At 51.8% G+C, this 17,996-nt stretch overlaps 2 protein-coding genes across 2 annotated transcripts; both read left to right on the top strand.

Annotated features, from left to right (window-relative positions):
• Positions 1-129: 129 nt before the first annotated feature.
• Positions 130-952, top strand: ptrhd1 (peptidyl-tRNA hydrolase domain containing 1). Its single transcript, XM_037244345.1, has 2 exons — positions 130-372; positions 725-952. The coding sequence occupies exons 1-2, from the start codon at positions 160-162 to the stop codon at positions 893-895; spliced, it is 384 nt and encodes a 127-aa protein (XP_037100240.1). The 5' UTR covers positions 130-159; the 3' UTR covers positions 896-952.
• Positions 953-2,370: 1,418 nt separating this feature from the next.
• Positions 2,371-17,265, top strand: ncoa1 (nuclear receptor coactivator 1). Its single transcript, XM_037244329.1, has 21 exons — positions 2,371-2,544; positions 4,628-4,757; positions 6,021-6,126; positions 7,158-7,324; positions 7,402-7,508; positions 7,577-7,754; positions 7,829-8,014; positions 8,093-8,185; positions 8,291-8,431; positions 8,507-8,654; positions 8,726-9,575; positions 9,717-9,935; positions 10,008-10,308; positions 10,383-10,568; positions 10,768-10,912; positions 11,035-11,203; positions 11,266-11,553; positions 11,622-11,738; positions 11,926-12,503; positions 12,590-12,761; positions 12,957-17,265. Exons 3-21 carry the CDS (start codon positions 6,038-6,040, stop codon positions 13,143-13,145), a joined length of 4,323 nt encoding a protein of 1,440 aa, XP_037100224.1. The 5' UTR covers positions 2,371-2,544; positions 4,628-4,757; positions 6,021-6,037; the 3' UTR covers positions 13,146-17,265.
• The last annotated feature ends 731 nt before the right edge of the window (positions 17,266-17,996 follow it).

Here is a 17,996-nt window from a genome sequence, read left to right as displayed (position 1 = left end):
TTGTTTCTTCTCTCCTGTTTGGCAAATCTGGTGAAGTCGTTAAGTCAATAGATGCACTTGCAATTCTACATAAGCGTCGCTAGGTGGCAGCAGCTCCATTATGTTGACCAAGCGGTCATTCTTTGACCCGGAAGATAAACATATACCGTGGAGAAAAAAATGGCTGCCTCGGGAGCCGCCGGTTCCCCTGGCCGCCTGGTGCAGTACGTCGTGGTCCGTTCGGATCTGGTCCACAAGCTGTCGTGGCCGCTGGGAGCCGTCATCACGCAGGCATGCCACGCCGCTACCGCCGCCGTGCACCTGCACTACGGCGACGGGGACACGCAACGCTACCTGGCCGAGCTGGACTCCATGCACAAAGTGGTCCTCGCCGTGAGTCACGCCTACCTCCATTAAAGTCATGTTAGATTTGAAGTAGCCGCGATTTAAATCATGGTTTTACCGCTTTATATCTTTTTGCACATATTTGCATCATAGTATGTATCCTTCGGTGACAACTGATGTCATTTTCTTGCTTTAAAAAAGCTTGATGCTATATTTAATTGGCTTGGTGTTTGCATGGGTCCACCTATGTCCACCTAAATTCAATGAATTGTAGTTTGTATTTACTTTTAAATGCACACTGATAAATAATAATGATAACTTCTGCTGATGGGACATGCCCAAAGTCACAACAATTTATTTCCACATCAGATTATTCCACAAATGCTCTCGTGTCCTTCAGGCACCGGATGAGGCTGCGCTCTCGGGCTTATCGGAGAGCCTGAACCAGGCCGGAGTGGCTCACAAGCTTTGGATTGAGCAGCCTGAGAACATAGCCACCTGTCTGGCATTGAAGCCGTACCCCAAAGAAACGGTGCAGCCTCTGCTCCGCAAGTTCAAGCTCTTTAAGTGATCGTGCCCCCAGCCTACACTCACTCAGCTGCCTATATTAAAATGGTTTGATATCTAATTTCTCGACTGTTAAAAGAATTAGTCAGAGATGCCACATACCAATCGGACAGCTGAGGAAGCATTTAATTGAGAAAGTCCACCTCAGAGCTTGTCGCAGTGGGTCTGTGCAGAATCTTTGCAGTAATGGCCTCAATTCGATCAACACCTCTCAGAGGAAGAGAAGTGGCAGTAAAACAGGCCAAAGTCCGGATGTCAAGATGTAAGAGGGCAAGAGGTAATTTGCATACTAAATGTGCTCAGTCAGTAAATCAATTATTTAATGAATAAATATGTCACAATTAGCTGCGAGTCATTTGCATTTGCTACTGAGGTTTGTTTATCCAGCAAAGTGCTGATTCTTCAAACAGTATATTCTGTTCTAAAACGACATGTCTGCTTGAAAAAAATCAAACAAATGCCTTACCTCAAATGATGACTGAATAAATAAGTATATTTGTGCTAATGAACACTGTTGATTAGGTGTACCGTGAGGTTTTATGCTTCAGGTTCAAGGGTACTTGTACATGTACTTTCAGGTTCTCTGGTGCTGGCCTAGGTACTTGAAAATGTACTTCAACTTCTGAGGTACCTTCATGGCGGGGTTAGTAGAATTAAGGCACTAGCACGTCAGGTTCTAAGGCGTTTAATTATTTGTATAAACCCTTTGAATGCAGAGCGTTTTAAAGTACAAAAAAAAAAGAGCCTATTAAATGACGGCCAATGACGCTGTGAAAGTCTTGTTGTTTGAGTGAAATAAGATTTTAGGGTCACAGTGGGAACGCCGCACCCATATTTTGATGCGTATATTCTTAAGCAGGTAACCAGGTTTTCTTACGCGTGCTGCTCCTCGTGAACGCGCACGTTGTCTCTCGCACGCAGGCTCGGCGCGCGCGCCCTCGCAGCCCTGTTTGTTTGTGTTGGAGAAAGAGAGCGAGAGAGCTTGGAAATGGCGGAGAGCACCGAGAATAGTGACAACTTGGCTTCGCGAACTGGGCCATCCCTACCGACGCGCAATCTCGGCCACGCACGGGAGTGACACGACGAGCCGCCCCAGTACCAGCTGCAGCAGCGCGGGGGGGAAGACTCGAGGAGGGCCGACGCGCATTTTTGGGGGGGTCTAGCGCGGTGTGGGTGCTTAGCCAGGCTGGCTAGCTGTGGCTAAGCTAACTGACGCTGAGGCTCGCTGGCTTTGAGTCGTGTGTGATTTTTTTTTTCCCTCCCCCTTTCCTCCTCCTCCACGCAGGCTTGTTTGTCAACAGACGCCGATGGTAACTTGTTAGCCAGCCTGCTAATCGCAACAAAAAGCCCAACTTGCGCGTGCTTTTATTGGATGTTACGTGTCAGCCGCTGCGGAGCGAGTGTAAAGTTACCCACGTAAAGTTAGCAACAACACTCTCAAAAACGGCCCAACGTTATCCGTCAGGCAAGTTCAGTTAGCTGCTTGGAGCTAACTCGGCTAACTGGCTGTTGTTGGACGCCCCGCAACAGCGGGGGAGGCGCGGAGACTTCTCGTGGGATGTAAGAGAAGGGAATAAAGAAGAAAAAAACAACAATCGTGGAGCGGCTGCAAGAGCACACCGAGAGGACGACGTCTGCTTATGCCAAAACAAGGTAAGCCAATCGAGCAAGGGTGGAGGTGGTATTGTTGACAGCCACGATGGAACCCGGCCGCTGCGGCGCGGCCTCCCTCGGATGCATTGGCTCGCGTGGCCGCCGTGCTCGTGCACGGTGAGTACATGCGTGCACGCGCCGTTCACCCAATCTTTCCTCCTTTTACCCGTAAATTAATCAAAGACTCTTACGTAAGTGCACCCGAGCGGCCTCACGGTGTCGCTGTCACCAGGAGTGCGTCTTCCTTCACCTGTCTTCTGAATCTTGACCTCCTTTCTGTCTTGTTGTTGTGGTTGGAGGCTAATCTGCACTGTGGATCTGCTACACATGCATGCGTGCATGGTGTTAGCGTCATCTAATTGAGCCAGGAGACACCTTAACTGGCTTCAGGAGCTTCTGAGGCGCTTAAAGAACGAGTTAACCTTTGACCCCGAAGCACACCGAAAGATGAGAAAAGACATGAAACCGAAACTACACTTAGACATGAAGAAGAACTTGATATCCTCTCAAATAGCAGTAATGACTAAATATTGACTCTTTTGTTGTTCCTCAGGCCAAAGCAATAACACAGAAAGTGTTGCTTGTGGCATCTCGCTGCCAAAGAACTTTGAAGTGAGTTGAGGAGCTTTAATGAGGCAACAGTCGTGCTTTGTAGCTGAAGTGCACTAAGCAAAGACCTGAAAGCTGATATTGTCCTTATTACACAGATACCAAATCATAACTAAGACTTGTGTTCATTCGATGGGTTCTAATTTCAAAATGCCGTGGCGCGATGCGGCGAGCAGCACCTCGCACCCGAAGCGCGCCGGTCGGTACCTTGGAAGCGGCGAATGGTGAATTCCAAAGATACAAAGGTTGTGTTTGCGCGGGGCGGCTGACTTGTTTTTGTCAAGCGTGCGTGTTGATTGATTGCGTGTGTAAAAGTATTATCGCGGGGCCCCTCGAGGTTACGATGTCGTCAGATAAACGGGTCGGGTTATCCTGCCGCGAGCTTTCCTCTGCGCTCCGGGCGGCGACTTCATCCGACACCCCGACTTGTTCTTTTCTTCTTCTTTTATGTGTGTGGCGGCTCAAAGCAAAAATTGCGGCGGTGAGCAAACTTGAGTGGGTAAGTGATATCTGCTGTGGAATTCCGCCACACTAATCTCTCCAAACAGAAAGTGGGGGTGGGGTTGTGCAAAGTGGATCCCTCCTCAGGGTCCGCTCGTTGTTTGGATCCTTGGCAGATTAAGTGTCGCCTCCGGGGACGGAGCTTTGTCGCGGCTAGTGATTTTTTTTATTTTTATTTTGCTGGTGTTGTTTTTGTCATCTCAATGTCATGGCGTCCCACTGAGGACCTTTAAGAAGGTCGGTTTGGTGGTTCATCCATAAACAGGTTCTTGACAGGAACCGCTCTTAGATGATGCTCAATTTTGTGCCAAGCGAAGATTAGCGGCACTCTCCATCGCTAAGCTCTCCCCGACCGACCGACCACATGCTAACCACCACGCTGTACTCGTATGACCCCGCCAGAGATGCATTATGTATTTATACGCTGCAGAAACATGCGTGCTGCCCCCCGCCCTCTCCGCTCCCCTCCCCACCACGGCCGCAGCTCATACCGCTGGCGCGTGAATCCTTTTGCATTGTTTTGTTGACCAGCCAGCCCAAAAAGCTCCTTCTGCCGTATAGATGTCATCTTCTCTTTCCCCGCCGTCTCCAATTTAGATTCAGCGCGAGGCGCGCACAAAAGCACAAAGCCGCAAAGAAGAATGGCTCGCCGCAGCTTTGCGACTTTATTTTCCCGCCGCCGCCGTCAACGGCGACCGTCATTGTCTGCCGGGGAAAGCGACGGGCGAGCGGGCGTGCGAGGGAGGAGAAAAGAAAAGTGACGGCGGCGGGCGAGGCGGCAGGAGGGAATTGATCGGCGGCGGCGGCGCGTATTGTTTCCTCCGATTCCTTTTGCGCATCTGCTCGGTTCCAGTAAACATATTAAGAATGGTTGAATGGTCGCTTGAATATACCTACGATCCGCTCGCTTACATTTCATTCAATGTGTTTGAAAATAAATCAAAAATATGTTTCCTTTCCAATGACACGGCAGGTGCGCCCGCCATGTTGCCAGGTGACGGAGGGACCCCCACGCCACCTTAACCGCCGGGCCTCCCATCGCCTCCTCGCACCCGGACACGGCCGGCCGCCACATGACTCCGCCCCCGGCGACATAAGACCAGGTAGGTGCCGCACACCAAATAGAAAACGAAGCCGTGATGGATGCAAAGAAAGAAATTGTGCGGTGCACGTAAATTTGATTTTGAAACCTTTCAAGGCTAAGCGCCGCCGCGTTAATTTCATTCCTCAAACGTCCCGACGGCGCCTCTGCAAGGTTCAGCCGAAGACGTGTGCGAGCGCTGGCCCGGTTCCGCTAATGACGCCGGTGATGAATATTCATGTCGAAATCTCAGCCCCGCGTGAGAAGCAGCGCGTTCACAAGCGAGTCACGTGACAGCCCAAATCCAAAATGTCCTTCACTCTTATCTGAGCGGTAACCATTTTTTTCTTCTTCTCCGCCCTCATTCCGTTTTGGCCGCGTGCGTTGTCGCTCATCGATTGCGGACTCGCAACGCGATCGGTTTCCTCATTGATTAAACCGTGAGCACGCTGACCCCGAAGCCAATCGGAAGTATTCATGTCGGCTTCCTCCGATCAGGGAGTCAATGTTTTCATTGTCATTTGCTTTTGTTATGAAGGGGAGGGACGTTTTAATCTGAGATTGGATTTTGGTGGAAAAGAGTCGGTCGGATATTGTATCGGAGGGCGATACTTGAGCCTGTTTGTATTTTACCGCCCGGATAGTAAACAAGAACGTCAGTCGGCTCCGGAGCGGGCCGGCTGTTCTCGCATTCCCGAGCTGGGCCCCAAAGGAGCTTAAACAATCAAGTGGCAACTATTGAAAGTTTCAACGTACGTTGAGAAGATTAATGCGGACAATGTCCAAGTGTGTAAGCGTGTGTGCGTGCGTGTCCCTTTGCCGGCGGCGGACCCCCCCGCTCGGTTACCAGGTGGTCGTACTCGTCTTAAAGAGAGCCAACGTTTGCACCGGGGGGGGGGGACGAGAGGGGGCTAAGCAGCCATTGTGGCAGCGACGCTAATCCCTCCTGACTAGCCTTGTTTGCATCTGACTTTAGCTCACCTCTCTGACACGCTACAAACATGCAGCGGCTAAAAAAAGACACACTCGCTGTGCATTAACAGCACGCATGCATCCTCTTAGGACCCCCCCTCGGGGGCCCCCCTTCAGCCGCCAGCCACTTCAAACACTTTCCCATTTGAAAGTGGCCGTTGTGTTTTGTTTATTCTCAAAATGCACAAGCAAGTCCAAAGTTTCCACCTCATTGTTGTGCGGCCGTAGCGAGCGGCGCTTTCTCGAAGCGAACGTTTTTTTTTTTGTGTGTTGTTGTCGTCGTTGTTGTTGGTAAGCTAATCTGCCTTTGCAGGTCAGTCAAAGCTGAAAATGAGCGCCGTCGGGGAAAGTCCCTTGGACCCTGACACGGCCGAGTCGCGCAAGAGGAAAGGCTCGCCATGCGACACGTCGGCGCAAAGGTAAGTCCGGTCCGGTCCGGGCCATGTGATCGCTCACCGGGCCCGCTCCTGCATTTTAAAGCCACACACATTCAAAGTCACAGATGAAACAGTGAAAGAAGCGAGGCCGTAAATAGTAAAGAGCTTTTTGTTTGAATAGAATAGAATAGAATAGAATAGAATAGAATGGGTCTTTATTTGTCATTGTCACATGTACAACGAAATTTAACCTAGATTTGTTGTTTAATTATGTGAAATACATTTCGATTCCATCACCTGAATAATTTTCTAGTATTTTCTTAATATTGCTTCCTTCTCCCCATGTGTAACAACATGTGTGGATTAAGTTGGCCCCGGCAAGGTGAGCGCAGACGAATAATCACCAGATCACGGGTTAGCCAAAGTTTAGCTCAAGGGTCGAGGAGTAAGTGAGAACGCTTACACAGACACGCACACACACACACACACACACACACACACACACACACGCTTCCTCCCAGAGTCAGCGCGTCCGCTCTTGTGAGCCTTTTAAGGCCCAATAGCTGATGTAAGCTGATGTAACATCCCGGCTCGTATTTCCAAAAGCAACCAGTGACCTGCGTGTTCACACTGCGTCCTCCTCCTCACCCCTTCCTTCTCCCTCCCTCCCTCCCTCCCTCCCTCTCTGGGCCACCATGCCTGTGTGTTTTGGCCATCCAATGCGCTGACCTACTTTTTGCTGCTGTTGTCCTCGTGCATACGCGCGCGCGCGCACACACACATGTTTGGTTTTTCACATTGAGCGCATAATGTGTTAGCGGAGGCCACGGAGACGAGCGTTGAAAGACGTACGTGCTTTAAATATGTACGCTAGCATCTGTGCGACACGCGCTTTGCTCAGTGTTTGCACAAAACCTGTTCTGCTTGAATGCAAAAGAAAAAAGAAAAAAAATGTCAAGAAAAGTTTTTCAGCCACTACAGTTGTATTATTTATTTGTGAAAGGATTTTTGAGCGGCTCCCACAAAAGCGGCCTTGCGTAAAAGTAACGCCGTCGTCATGTGTTTGTGAGCAGCCTGGAGAAGCGGCGGCGCGAGCTGGAGAGTCGCTACATCGGCGAGCTGGCCGAGCTGCTCTCCTCCAACATGGCCGACATCGCCAGTCTCAGCGCCAAGCCCGACAAGTGCCACATCCTCAAGAGCACCGTGGACCAAATCCAGCAGATGAAGCGGCGCGAGCTGGGTACGGACGGCACCGCGAGGGCTGCGTCCCGCTTCAATGTTCTCCCTCGGCCGCTGACCCTCACCTTTGCCCCGCAGAAAAAGCAGCTCTTTGCTCTCCGGACGACGCCGTGCAGAAGAGCGACATCTCCTCCAGTAGCCAGGGCCTGCTGGAGAAAGAAGCCCTCGGACCCATGCTGCTGGAGGTGAGCGTATCCCTCTTGTCCAGTCCGTTTGTCCAAGAGCACGTATGACTCGATCATCTCGCCGGCAGGCTCTGGACGGCTTCTTCTTCGTGGTAAACCGCGAGGGCCGCATCGTGTTTGTCTCGGAGAACGTGATAAGCTACCTGGGCTACCCTCAGGAGGAGCTGATGACGTCCAGCGTCTACAGCATCCTGCACGTGGGAGACCACAACGAGTTTGTCCGCAATCTGCTGCCCAAAAGTCTGGGTGAGCCTTGACGTCCTTTTCAGCCCGATGGCTCACATTTGGGTCCGGTTCTTCATAAAAGTTCCCGTGCGCAGTGAACGGCGGCGCGCCTTGGCCTCAGGAGTCCAGCCGCAGGAGCAGCCACAGCTTCAACTGCCGCATGCTGAAGAGGCCGCCCGACGAGATGGACTCGGAGAACCAGGAGGCCCGGCAACAGTACGAGATCATGCAGTGCTTTACCGTGTCGCAGCCTCGCGCCGCCGTGCAGGAGGAAGGCGATGGTGCGCAAACGCCGCCCACAACTTGTTGTCCTTTTGGAAAATCAGTGAGTGCGACATGGCGCCCGCTTTGTGTTTCAGACCTGCAAAGCTGCCTGATCTGCATCGCCTGCCGGACGCCTCGGGCCCAGCCTGCCAGCACGGAGTCTTTTATCACCAAGCAGGACCCCACAGGTGAGCCGAAATAGGCCTTGTTTGATCATATTGCTCAGGCTTTCAAATCAAATTGTCGTGACTTCATGTCATGAACCCGACATGGCTTTGCATCGGTCCTCTCAGGAAAGATCATCTCCATCGAGACCAGTGCGTTGCGGGCGACCGGCCGGGCCGGCTGGGAGGACCTGGTCCGGAAGTGCATCTACGCCTTCTTCCAGCCGCAGGGCAAAGAGCCCTCCCATGCCAAAAAGCTGCTACATGAGGGTGAGAGGCCTTCCGTTGCGCTCTGCCAGAGCTTTGTTTGCCATCCCGTCGCTGACGCCGTTTTGCTCCGTCTAGTGATGAGCCACGGCACCGCCATCAGCCCGCTGTACCGCTTCGCCTTGAGCGACGGCACGCCGCTCAGCGCTCAGACCCGCTGCAAGTTCTGCTGCCCCCCCAACCCAGACGTTCAGCCCTTCATCTTGGGCATTCACACTATTGACAGGTAGGTTGATGGATCCTCGCTCGGCACGACGAGTTGATTTGAATGCCGCTGATCTATTGGTCGTCGCTCAGGGAACACAACACTGGTAGCTCTCAGGAAAACACTAACCCCAGCCTTCAGCCAACCCTGGGCAACCTGGCCCAGGCGCCCTCACGCTCGCCAGTCTTCGCTGCTGGCAGCAACTCGAAACAAACCTCAGGCCCCGTCGCCACCGCCTCAACGGGACTTCCCGCCGGCAACAACAGCGTCTCCCCCCAACGACTGAACCCGGCCGCCGGCTACCCTCCGCCCGGCCGTCCCCAGCAGGGCAGCAGCCCGTCGCCTCTCAGCAGCCCCGCCACAGCCGCCCCTACCTCGTTTATGTCGCGGGCCAGTCCCGGGCTGGCCGAGAGCCCGCGGGTGCCGGGCCTCCACTCGCCAGCGGGCGCACTGAACAGACAACACTCTGGCGGCGACGCTAGCAACGCCGCCCAGGCCGGGTCAAAAGCATGCCTGTCCAGACGAGCGGGGACCCCCACCGGGTTCTCCTCTCCCGGGCCTGGAGCGGAGGGTGGGGTAGAGGACTCTGTCAAAGCCCCCCTGCCCTCTGTCGCGGCTCATCTCCGACTTAATCAGCCGCTGGACAGCAACGGGACAGGAAGCGACACCAGCGACGTCCACCGCACCTCGTTGCCTCATCCGAACCCTTCTCCCGGCCCTCAGTGTCCCGCCTCCCACAGCACACTGACGGAACGTCACAAGATCTTACACCGACTGCTCCAAGACAGCAGCGACTCCAGCGCCTCGGACGGCAGAGGCGAGGTGGAGATCAAGAAAGAGCCACCATCCAGTCCCGTGGTGAGCGGCGGGCTGCAACGCTCCAGTTCCAGAGAGCCGCAGGACCACCAGCTGCTGCGCTTTCTGCTCGACACCGATGAGAAGGTGATCGTGCTCCGTTGAACTGCAATTTTTTGTCTGAGCCTGCTAGCTTGATGCTAACATCTTACCGGAAAGAAACACATCATTGATGTGCTAACAGAAATTAGCATCCAGGACTGACTACAAGCTGATTTGTCTTTGCAGGACTTGGGAGACCTGCCTCCTCCATCTGCTCTCAGCCTGCAGACAGTTCGGGTGAAGGTGGAGAAGCGAGGCGGCGGGGAGGGATGCGCGCCCGCCGTGGCTTCGGGCCCCGCCTCCAAGACCTCCTCCTCGGCCAGCGTCAGCCCCAAATCCAGCCCCGTGGGGCAGAGGCGGCGAGACAGCCGGCGAGACAGCCGGCGGGATAGCAGAGACTCCATGGTAACAGTCAAATGAATCGTGGCGCCATAGCGTAATTGCCGGTTCACTTTCTGTCATAAACTCTTTTTTCAGATGTCCGGCGGCACCTCCGACACGGAGCCCCTGGCTCAGCCGACGCCCGCCCTCAGAGGCTCGAGCGTGGCCAAGCAGGGCGCCGACGACGATGCGGGCGCCCCCGGGGCAGGCCCTCAGCTCCACTCTCCGGCCCCCCAGACCCCGGCGCAGCTCCAGTCGCCGCTGCAGTCGCCGCTGTCGCAGCCCCGCTTGCAGTCGCCGCAGCTCCACTCGCCCTCCCCCAAGCTAAAGCTGCAGTCGCCCACCCAAGCGCAGCCCGGCGGTGCGAAGAGGGACCTGCCGAGCACTCCCAACAGAGGTAGACCTTTATTGGGGCGTGGATTGGAGGGGTGTGACCCATTCCAAACGCATCCCGTGTGTGTGTTTCCCCAGGCGACGTTGAAGGCGGCCTCGCTTCAGGCTGCAATCCCCCGAATCAGTCGGCCTTCGATTTCTGCAGTCCCCTGACTCCGAGCCAAGCCCAAGGAACGGGACACGTGGACCTCTTCCAGGCCCCCAAAGACAGCGGCAGTCCCTTCCCTGAGGCTGAAATTGCCAACCCGTTCAGTTCAAGCACTGGTGAGCTGACACACTCACTCACACACCTGACACCGCGAGCACATCCACGCGGGGTGACGACAATAACCCGACACTCATTTGCACCTCCGTGCGTATTGAGCCAAGCGGGGTGTTAACACATTCGGTGCATGTGAAACTTCAACACAGCTTGTTTCTTTTGAATGAATGTCCTTCCAACTGTGTTGCTCAACCCACTCAGGCCCGTCCAAGTTAGATTTGGCCGACTCGCAGTTCCAGCCGCTGTCTCTGACCGACTCGCAGTTCCGGCCTCTGTCTCTGACCGACTCGTTGTCCTTTGAGGCCCTGGGAACGCCGCTGCAAGCGCCTTTTACCTCGCCACAAGAGTGAGCATCACTTAATAAATAAAAACAGTCATGCATGCATGCATAGGTTCATTTCAGCTCCCGTCATTTCAAAAGTGCCATGGCGGCCATTGTTTACAAGCATGATTGTCGTTTGCGAGCAGGCAGTGCGTACCTTGTACGCTGGACGAAGTCCTGGGTCCCCCGACCACGGCCGAGGCCCGGAATGACGAGAAGGCTCTGCTGGAACAGCTGGTCTCCTTCCTCAGCGGCACTGATGAAAGTGAACTGGCCGAGCTGGACAAAGCTCTGGGGATCGACAAACTGGTGCAGGTACGTAGCGCCGAGGCAGTCTCAAGTGGTCTTTTTTGGCTTCTGACATCCGGGCTTTGCAGGGCGGCTGCTACGACCCACTGCCCCAGAACTTCCCGACTCAGCAAGTCGCTGGCAACCCGCTGCCATCCTACCCTCCCCAGTTTGCGCCGCCCGCTCAGTTCGCGGCAGAGCTGGCGCCGGGCTTCGGGCCCGCCCGGGGCACCTTCCTCGGCAGGGCCCCCGGCGCCGTGGCGGGTCTGCGTCCGCAGGGGATGCCCCGGCCGCCGCAGGGCATGGCCGCCCAGCTCAGGCTGCCGCCAAACCAACTGCGGCTGCAGCTCCAGCAGAGACTCCAGGGTCCGCAGCAGGTGAGAGAGAGCAAAGGCTCAACTCTCAATTTGTGGAAATATGGAGTCTTTATTTTTCATTCTCTCAGCTTCAGAACCGTCTCGCCATGAATTCGTTCCCTGTCGGAGCAGGAGGTGGGGGAGGCGGCCAGCACGTCAACATGGCCGTTCGTCTGGGGGCGCCGCAGCCTCAAATACCTTCGCAGGTGAGGCCCCGGTTCACATTTTTGCCATCAAGTGTCCATTTGTAAGTCAGGCGAAAGTAGTTGATTCATGAATGACCGAAAAGTCTTTCATGGCTAATTGATGGAGCTTCAAAAGTACTAGCTCTCTTTGTGTTCATGTTTGGTGAAAGCGAGCTCTTAAATTTGATATGAACCACTCCGTCCCCAGCCTCCGCTAAACGCGCAGATGCTGGCTCAGCGTCAGAGAGAGCTGTACAGCATCCAGCACCGCCAGCGTCAGCTTTTTCAGCAGAAGGTCATGCTGATGAGACAGAACATGGCAGGCGGCGCCACCGCCGCCCCGGCCGCCACCCCGGCCGTCGCCAGGCTGCCCAAAGGCGACAACGCGTCTCAGCAGCAGGCGCAGTTCAACTTCCCCGCCGGCTACGGCCCGGTGCCGGGGAATCCTCCTACCTCACCCGGTCACTTCAGCGGCGGCCCCGTGCCGGGAGGGGCGCCCATCCCGGGGCCCCCCCTGGATGGCAACATGAGTAGCCAGACGGCGTTGCTGGGCGGCGTGCCGGCTCCTCCCTTTGGTGGCGGCCCCTCGTTGCAGCAGCAAGGTCTGATGCAGCAGTTTGGGGCGGCCGCGGTCCAGCCGGACTCGCCTTTCCCTCCTGAGATCAGCCCCGGCAGTCCGCTTTTGTCGCCTCAGAACTCCTCTTCCCAGAGTCCTCTGCTCCAGCAAGCCCCGCCCCCTAGCTACCAGTCTCCAGATATGAAGAGCTGGCCACCAGCCAGCAACAGGTGAGGGACGCCCTACTATTTATTGGACACCTGCAGAAATAAGCAAACTGCTATCAAATTTTCCTCGATTTGTTTTTCGCCCGCAGCCTGTTCAGTCCGTCGTCGCAGCACGGCGGGGGGCAAACCTTCGGCCAGCAGGGGGTCTACAACAACATGAGCATCACCGTGTCCATGGCGGGGGGCTCGGCCGGCGCGGGCCCCTTACCGTCCTTGGGGCAGCCCGGCGGCGGCATGGCCTCGCTGCGCAGCGACCAGCAGGTCAGAACAGAACCGACGAACAAAGTGATTCTGAATCGCAGCTGCGTTGCGTCCAAACGTGTGAATGTGTTTTCGCAGGCGCAGCAGGCGCAGCAGGCGCAGCAGGCGCAGCAGGCGCAGCAGGCGCAGCAGGCGCAGCAGGCGCAGCAGGCGCAGCAGGCGCAGCAGGCGCAGCAGGCGCAGCAGGCGCAGCAGGCGCAGCAGGTGCAGCAGGTGCAAGTGTTTGCCGACGTCCAGTGCACCGTCAACCTGGTGGGCGGCGACTCGTACCTGAGTCAGGGCTCAGCCGCCGGCGCCGGCCAGAAGGCTCCCGGACCTCCGTCGGGCGGCCAGAGCAGCCAGGCCCAGCAGAAGAGCCTCCTCCAGCAGCTGCTCACCGAGTGACCCCGCCACCCCCGTTCCCGCCTCAAACCGACAGAGCACCACTCCCTCTTTACTCGTACGCCTCCTCTGCACTCGTGGCAGTCTCACCTCAGGACGGACGGAGGGCGTCTGGCCGTGGATGGCGTGGCGCCGACGCCCCGAGGAGGGGCCGGCGCCGGCAAGCCGTCTGTCTGACAACCTGTCTGTCTGCCTCAGCCTACTCAAGGCAGCGTTGTCTTTGCTGCTCATCCCCACACAGCCCCCCCAAGCCGCCCACTTCCTGGTTGCTGTCCAATTGGGACACGGGAGTACCTCGGAGGGGCAACGGCCCCCGCCTGGGCTTTTTTTGGTTCTCTTTTCCGGGAATGTGACGACAGAAGCTCGATATCAGCTGGTTCTGCGACGCTCTCTCTCTGTCAGCTACACAGTGCCTGGTGGAAGTTTGAGCTTCTTCGTTTTCTTCTTCCACACTCGATGATTCGATTTGGTTGTTGTTGTTATTTTTTTTTTGTCGTCGTTCTTCTCTCTTCGTTGTCGTCATCATCTCTGACAACAGCCCGCAAAGGACGCGGTGACGATAAGTGGATGGGAGACAGACGGGATGCTGCTCACTTTGGATTTTTTTGGAACTCTTTCTCTTTTATTTTTGTATCAAGTATCAAAGACAACAACCGTGACTGACTGTTGGGATGACTTCACAGTTGCGTGTTTATTCGCCCGCCCTCCCTCCCTCCCTCACCTCACCTCAGTAGCTGTGAATACGAGGCCGCCTCGGCCTCCCCCATTCTCTCATACTATCCCGCGCTAACTCGGCCTATCAGTGTTGTTTGCCACGCAAGGCGTGCGTGGTGTTGTACAGTACAGAAGGAAAGACATTAACAGATGAAAAAAAATGTGGAAAATGCCCCTTTCACGCGGCGCCGTCAAGGTGTATTAAGCGTCGCTCGGCAGACGTTTTTCCTGAATTTGGCACCGACATTGGACTGCCGAGTAGTTCTCTGAATCCGGCACTGATATTCAACTGCCCTTCTAAGCACTCGAGATGGAACCAAGATGGCAGCCGACTCCGGCTCTCTATGCAAAATTCCCACTTTGGAATTTGGCACCAAGAGTCCAACCCCCACTTTGCAAACGCAACATCCTTATCACACGGTTCTGACGTATTCCTGAATCCGGCCGGCACCAAGCAGCTTTTTGAAGTCTCGCCATTTGACCTACCCAAGATGGCCACCGGTTCAGTGCGAAAGGGGGCTCTCGTTGCAACAGTATCCGAGTCGTAGCGTACTGATCTATATTGCAGCGGAGGAGGAAGTAGTCCCCCCAAAAAAAAAAAGATGTGAAGAATTGCATCCAAAAGTTCAAATGCCCACGTGGCCATTTTTTGTCATTTTCAACCCCCTCTCGGAAGCACTTGCCGAGTCGGCGGCAAACATTCTCTCACGCGGCAAACAAAACCCGTTTGCCGTCTGGGCATCCTGCACGTCCATCGACTCGCTCCGAAATGGACGGCGCCATCAGGAGAAGCTCTGTCATTCCACGCCCCTACCTCAGAGCACTTTGATTTGACTTGGATTTTCTTACGATTACCTCATCTTCCTCTTCACCGGACGCGCACGTCGCCCGGTTTTCGGACCTCGTTTCGCACTGTGAACTCAGCTGTTTCTTCTTGGGTTATTTTTTTGCCCTTTTTATTTTTTGTATTCCGGCGACGCAGTCTCAATCCAGGAATACCGCAACGTGCTCTTTCACACAACTTCATAGACTTTTTCAAGATTTTTTTTTTTTATATTGACGACCATTTCTCCGCTTTGCTGTATTTTTCTATTTCTATGTGGATCAAAGTATTGGGCCTGGCCGGATTTGTTAAAAGGACTGTCCCAATACTTTTGTCCAGGTAGGGCAGGGGTGGCCCATGGGCCCACTTAATTTTGTCCTAAAATTAGATTTTTTTTATCCTGTGTCATTAAATAATTAGTTGTAAATATTAGTAAAAACGAACAATTTTATATACAGTGTGTTCCGAAAGTATTCAGTATTCCAAAATGGATTGAAAAAAATCTTCAAAATTGTATACACATCCCAAAATGACAATGTGAAAAATTAAGATATTTATTGGAATATTTTTTATAGATCAATTTCTTGGCTGATGCTAATTCCGATATTTGGCAGAATAAAATTCTAATGAATTGTCCCAAAAAAAGCATTTGACAGTTTTACAACTTTTAAGGGAGTAAAATCTGCCATTTTTGTGTCATTTGCCAAATTTTAAATTTTTAAAACTTTTGCAAACAAGAAAAACAATGTCATTCTGGGATGGTGCCCATCAAATTTTGGGGCCCTCAAAATGATTTTATTCCATTTCTAAAATGTGAAAAAGTGAAGCTGTGAATACTTTCATATATTTATGTATCGTATTAAGTCATTGATAAATTATAATTTAATTTGAAATAAGGACTAGGCGAATGGATTATTTTAGCATTCGAATCAATGATTTTGCATGCAAATTTTAACTTTTTTGTTGTTTGAAATTAGTCCAAAAGTTTGCCCACCCCTGATTGTAGTGTTTGCATTTTGGTCATTTTTTGGTTTGGCGTTAAAACTTGCCATATCAGACGCTTCTGTGTCATAGAAGTCGCTATCTTGGGCAGATTTACTTTTTGTTTTTGTTATTGACACGCGCAAAGTGGGAGAATGTTTATTATTATTATTATTATTTTTCATTATTGTCGCTCATCCGGTCCCTCGGACGATGTTTTTTCTTCAGGGATGAGGAATCCTTTCCTCTCTTCACTCCACACTACGATAACAAAAAAGCCAAAAAAGAAAAAAAAACAAGCGATGCACGTTGAAATTCCAGATGTTATGCAACAGCTGCTCAGTGGAAAGGCCGCCCCCCTTCCTCTTCCTCCTCCTAGTCGGCAGGTACAACAGGCTTTTTGTTAACATAATGTAAATAACAAAGAGAAATGTGAATAATAATAATAGTAAGGTTAATCATTATCAAGACAAGTTTGTGGTAAATAACTACTCGCCTCCGTCATATTTTTCTTTTTTTTTGTTCATTTGTTTTGGATTTTCTATTTTTCAAATTCTTTCAATGATGATGCGTATGTATATGACTATCAGTGCGTGTGATGAATACTGTATATTATTATTCTGGATCTTCTCCTTTCCTGCTCCATGTGTCTGATGCCAGAGAATGGTTTCTATAGCGACTGCTGAATGTGATTTTTACTGAGCGACGAGCAGTGTGGACTGGCTTTTGTTTTTATTTGTCGTCGTCGTACGGGTTGTTTTCAAAGAGAAAAAAGGCCATATTGTAATTTTTTTTCTCTCTCTTTCTTTCTTTCTCTCGCTCTCTCTCTCTCGTTGTCATAGCCGACACGAGAGAGTGGAGCCTCTGCCGGGTGGAGAAAACACCACCAGAACACCCCCAACATCACTCTTAGGGATCTCAAATGACCAAAGCCTCTAAAAATCTCGTATGCAAACCTTGTCATTGTAATAGCGCCCCCTGTCTTTTAATAGAAGCAGCCCAAAGTCGACATGAGCTATGCACCTTTTCCCCGCCCCCCCCAAAAGTAAAAATGAAACACTGGAGTGAGCCTCAATCCATCAACGTTTTGCTTATGTTGGACAAATCCAAACCTTGTTTTGCAAAATGTTTTGTTTTTGAAAACAAAACGCAAAATGTGCAGATGGGTAGCAAAAGGTAGGAGGTTTTGAGAAAAGTAAGGCTGTTAGGCTGTTTTCATCCTCTGGAACACATTTTGTTTTAATCTGCTTCTATGCAAAACATGTAAATCCACATTTTGTTTCAGGTCGTAGCAAAAAAAAGGCGATTGCTATGCTACATTTTTTTCTTTGCTAACCTTGTATGCAAAAACTACAAAAAACATATCACCAGGCTGTGTGCCTGTGAGCTTTATTTAATCAGAAAAATATTTTCTTTATTGTATATTGTTAAAAAATGCGATACATACACCCCCACGCCAATCTCATCAATTCATGTAAGCTTTTTTATTCAGTTCAAAAAGAAAAAGACGTCAGTCACATCTGGTTGTGTTTTCTCCACTTTCAAGGTTCCACTTTCTCCCCTTGTACAAATTAATATAAATAAATATATAGAGATATAAGTATATGAAACATTTTACTCTTTTTAATATGACCCTCATGTAAGATTTGGTTGTAAAGAAGAGGCACGGGAGCAGCTACGATATGAGAAGTGTTCATGTGGGACAACTTTTTTTTTAATTTATGCATGTTGGGAGTTTTTCCTGTTTTATTTTATTTCCTCCCAATCCCCGTCCATCCCCAGCACCAATCTGTTCAGATGTGATTTGGGGAGACCTTTTTATTTTTGAGGGATTGTTTTAGACAATCAGTGTGGGCCGCCTCGGTGCCCCCCCCCCCCCCCCCTTCCTCCTCGTTGGACTCATTTGTACAAACACAAACAAAAAACTCGACTGGACGTTTTTTTGTCTGTGGCTGCTCAAGTTTACATACACAAAAGGAACACATACTTGTGGAGTACACACAAACACCTCGTGCATCATTTTTGATCCCTCGCTATTTTAAAAGAAAATTCTTTTGAATGTTTTAGTTGTCCTTTTTTGCTCCTCCTCTGAGGTGAGGACATGTTTTTTTTCCCCTTTTTTTGGACTAACAAATCTATAACATCTGAATATGAATGTGGGAATGCAACACATTGCAATAAAAGCACCGTTTAAAAATGCAGCCACCATTTGGTGTTTTAATTAGCTGAATTTAACTTATTTACATAATTACTTTTAAAATATTGATGGCAGAATTTTTTTTTTTTTTAAAAAGCTGTTTCTGCTGAGTCTAGGTGAAGCATACAAACTTATCATT

The sequence above is a fragment of the Syngnathus acus genome, chromosome 24 (genome assembly GCF_901709675.1).
Source record: "Syngnathus acus chromosome 24, fSynAcu1.2, whole genome shotgun sequence".
In the NCBI taxonomy this organism is placed as follows: Eukaryota; Metazoa; Chordata; class Actinopteri; order Syngnathiformes; family Syngnathidae; genus Syngnathus; species Syngnathus acus.
This window is presented reverse-complemented; position numbering and strand designations above follow the sequence as displayed.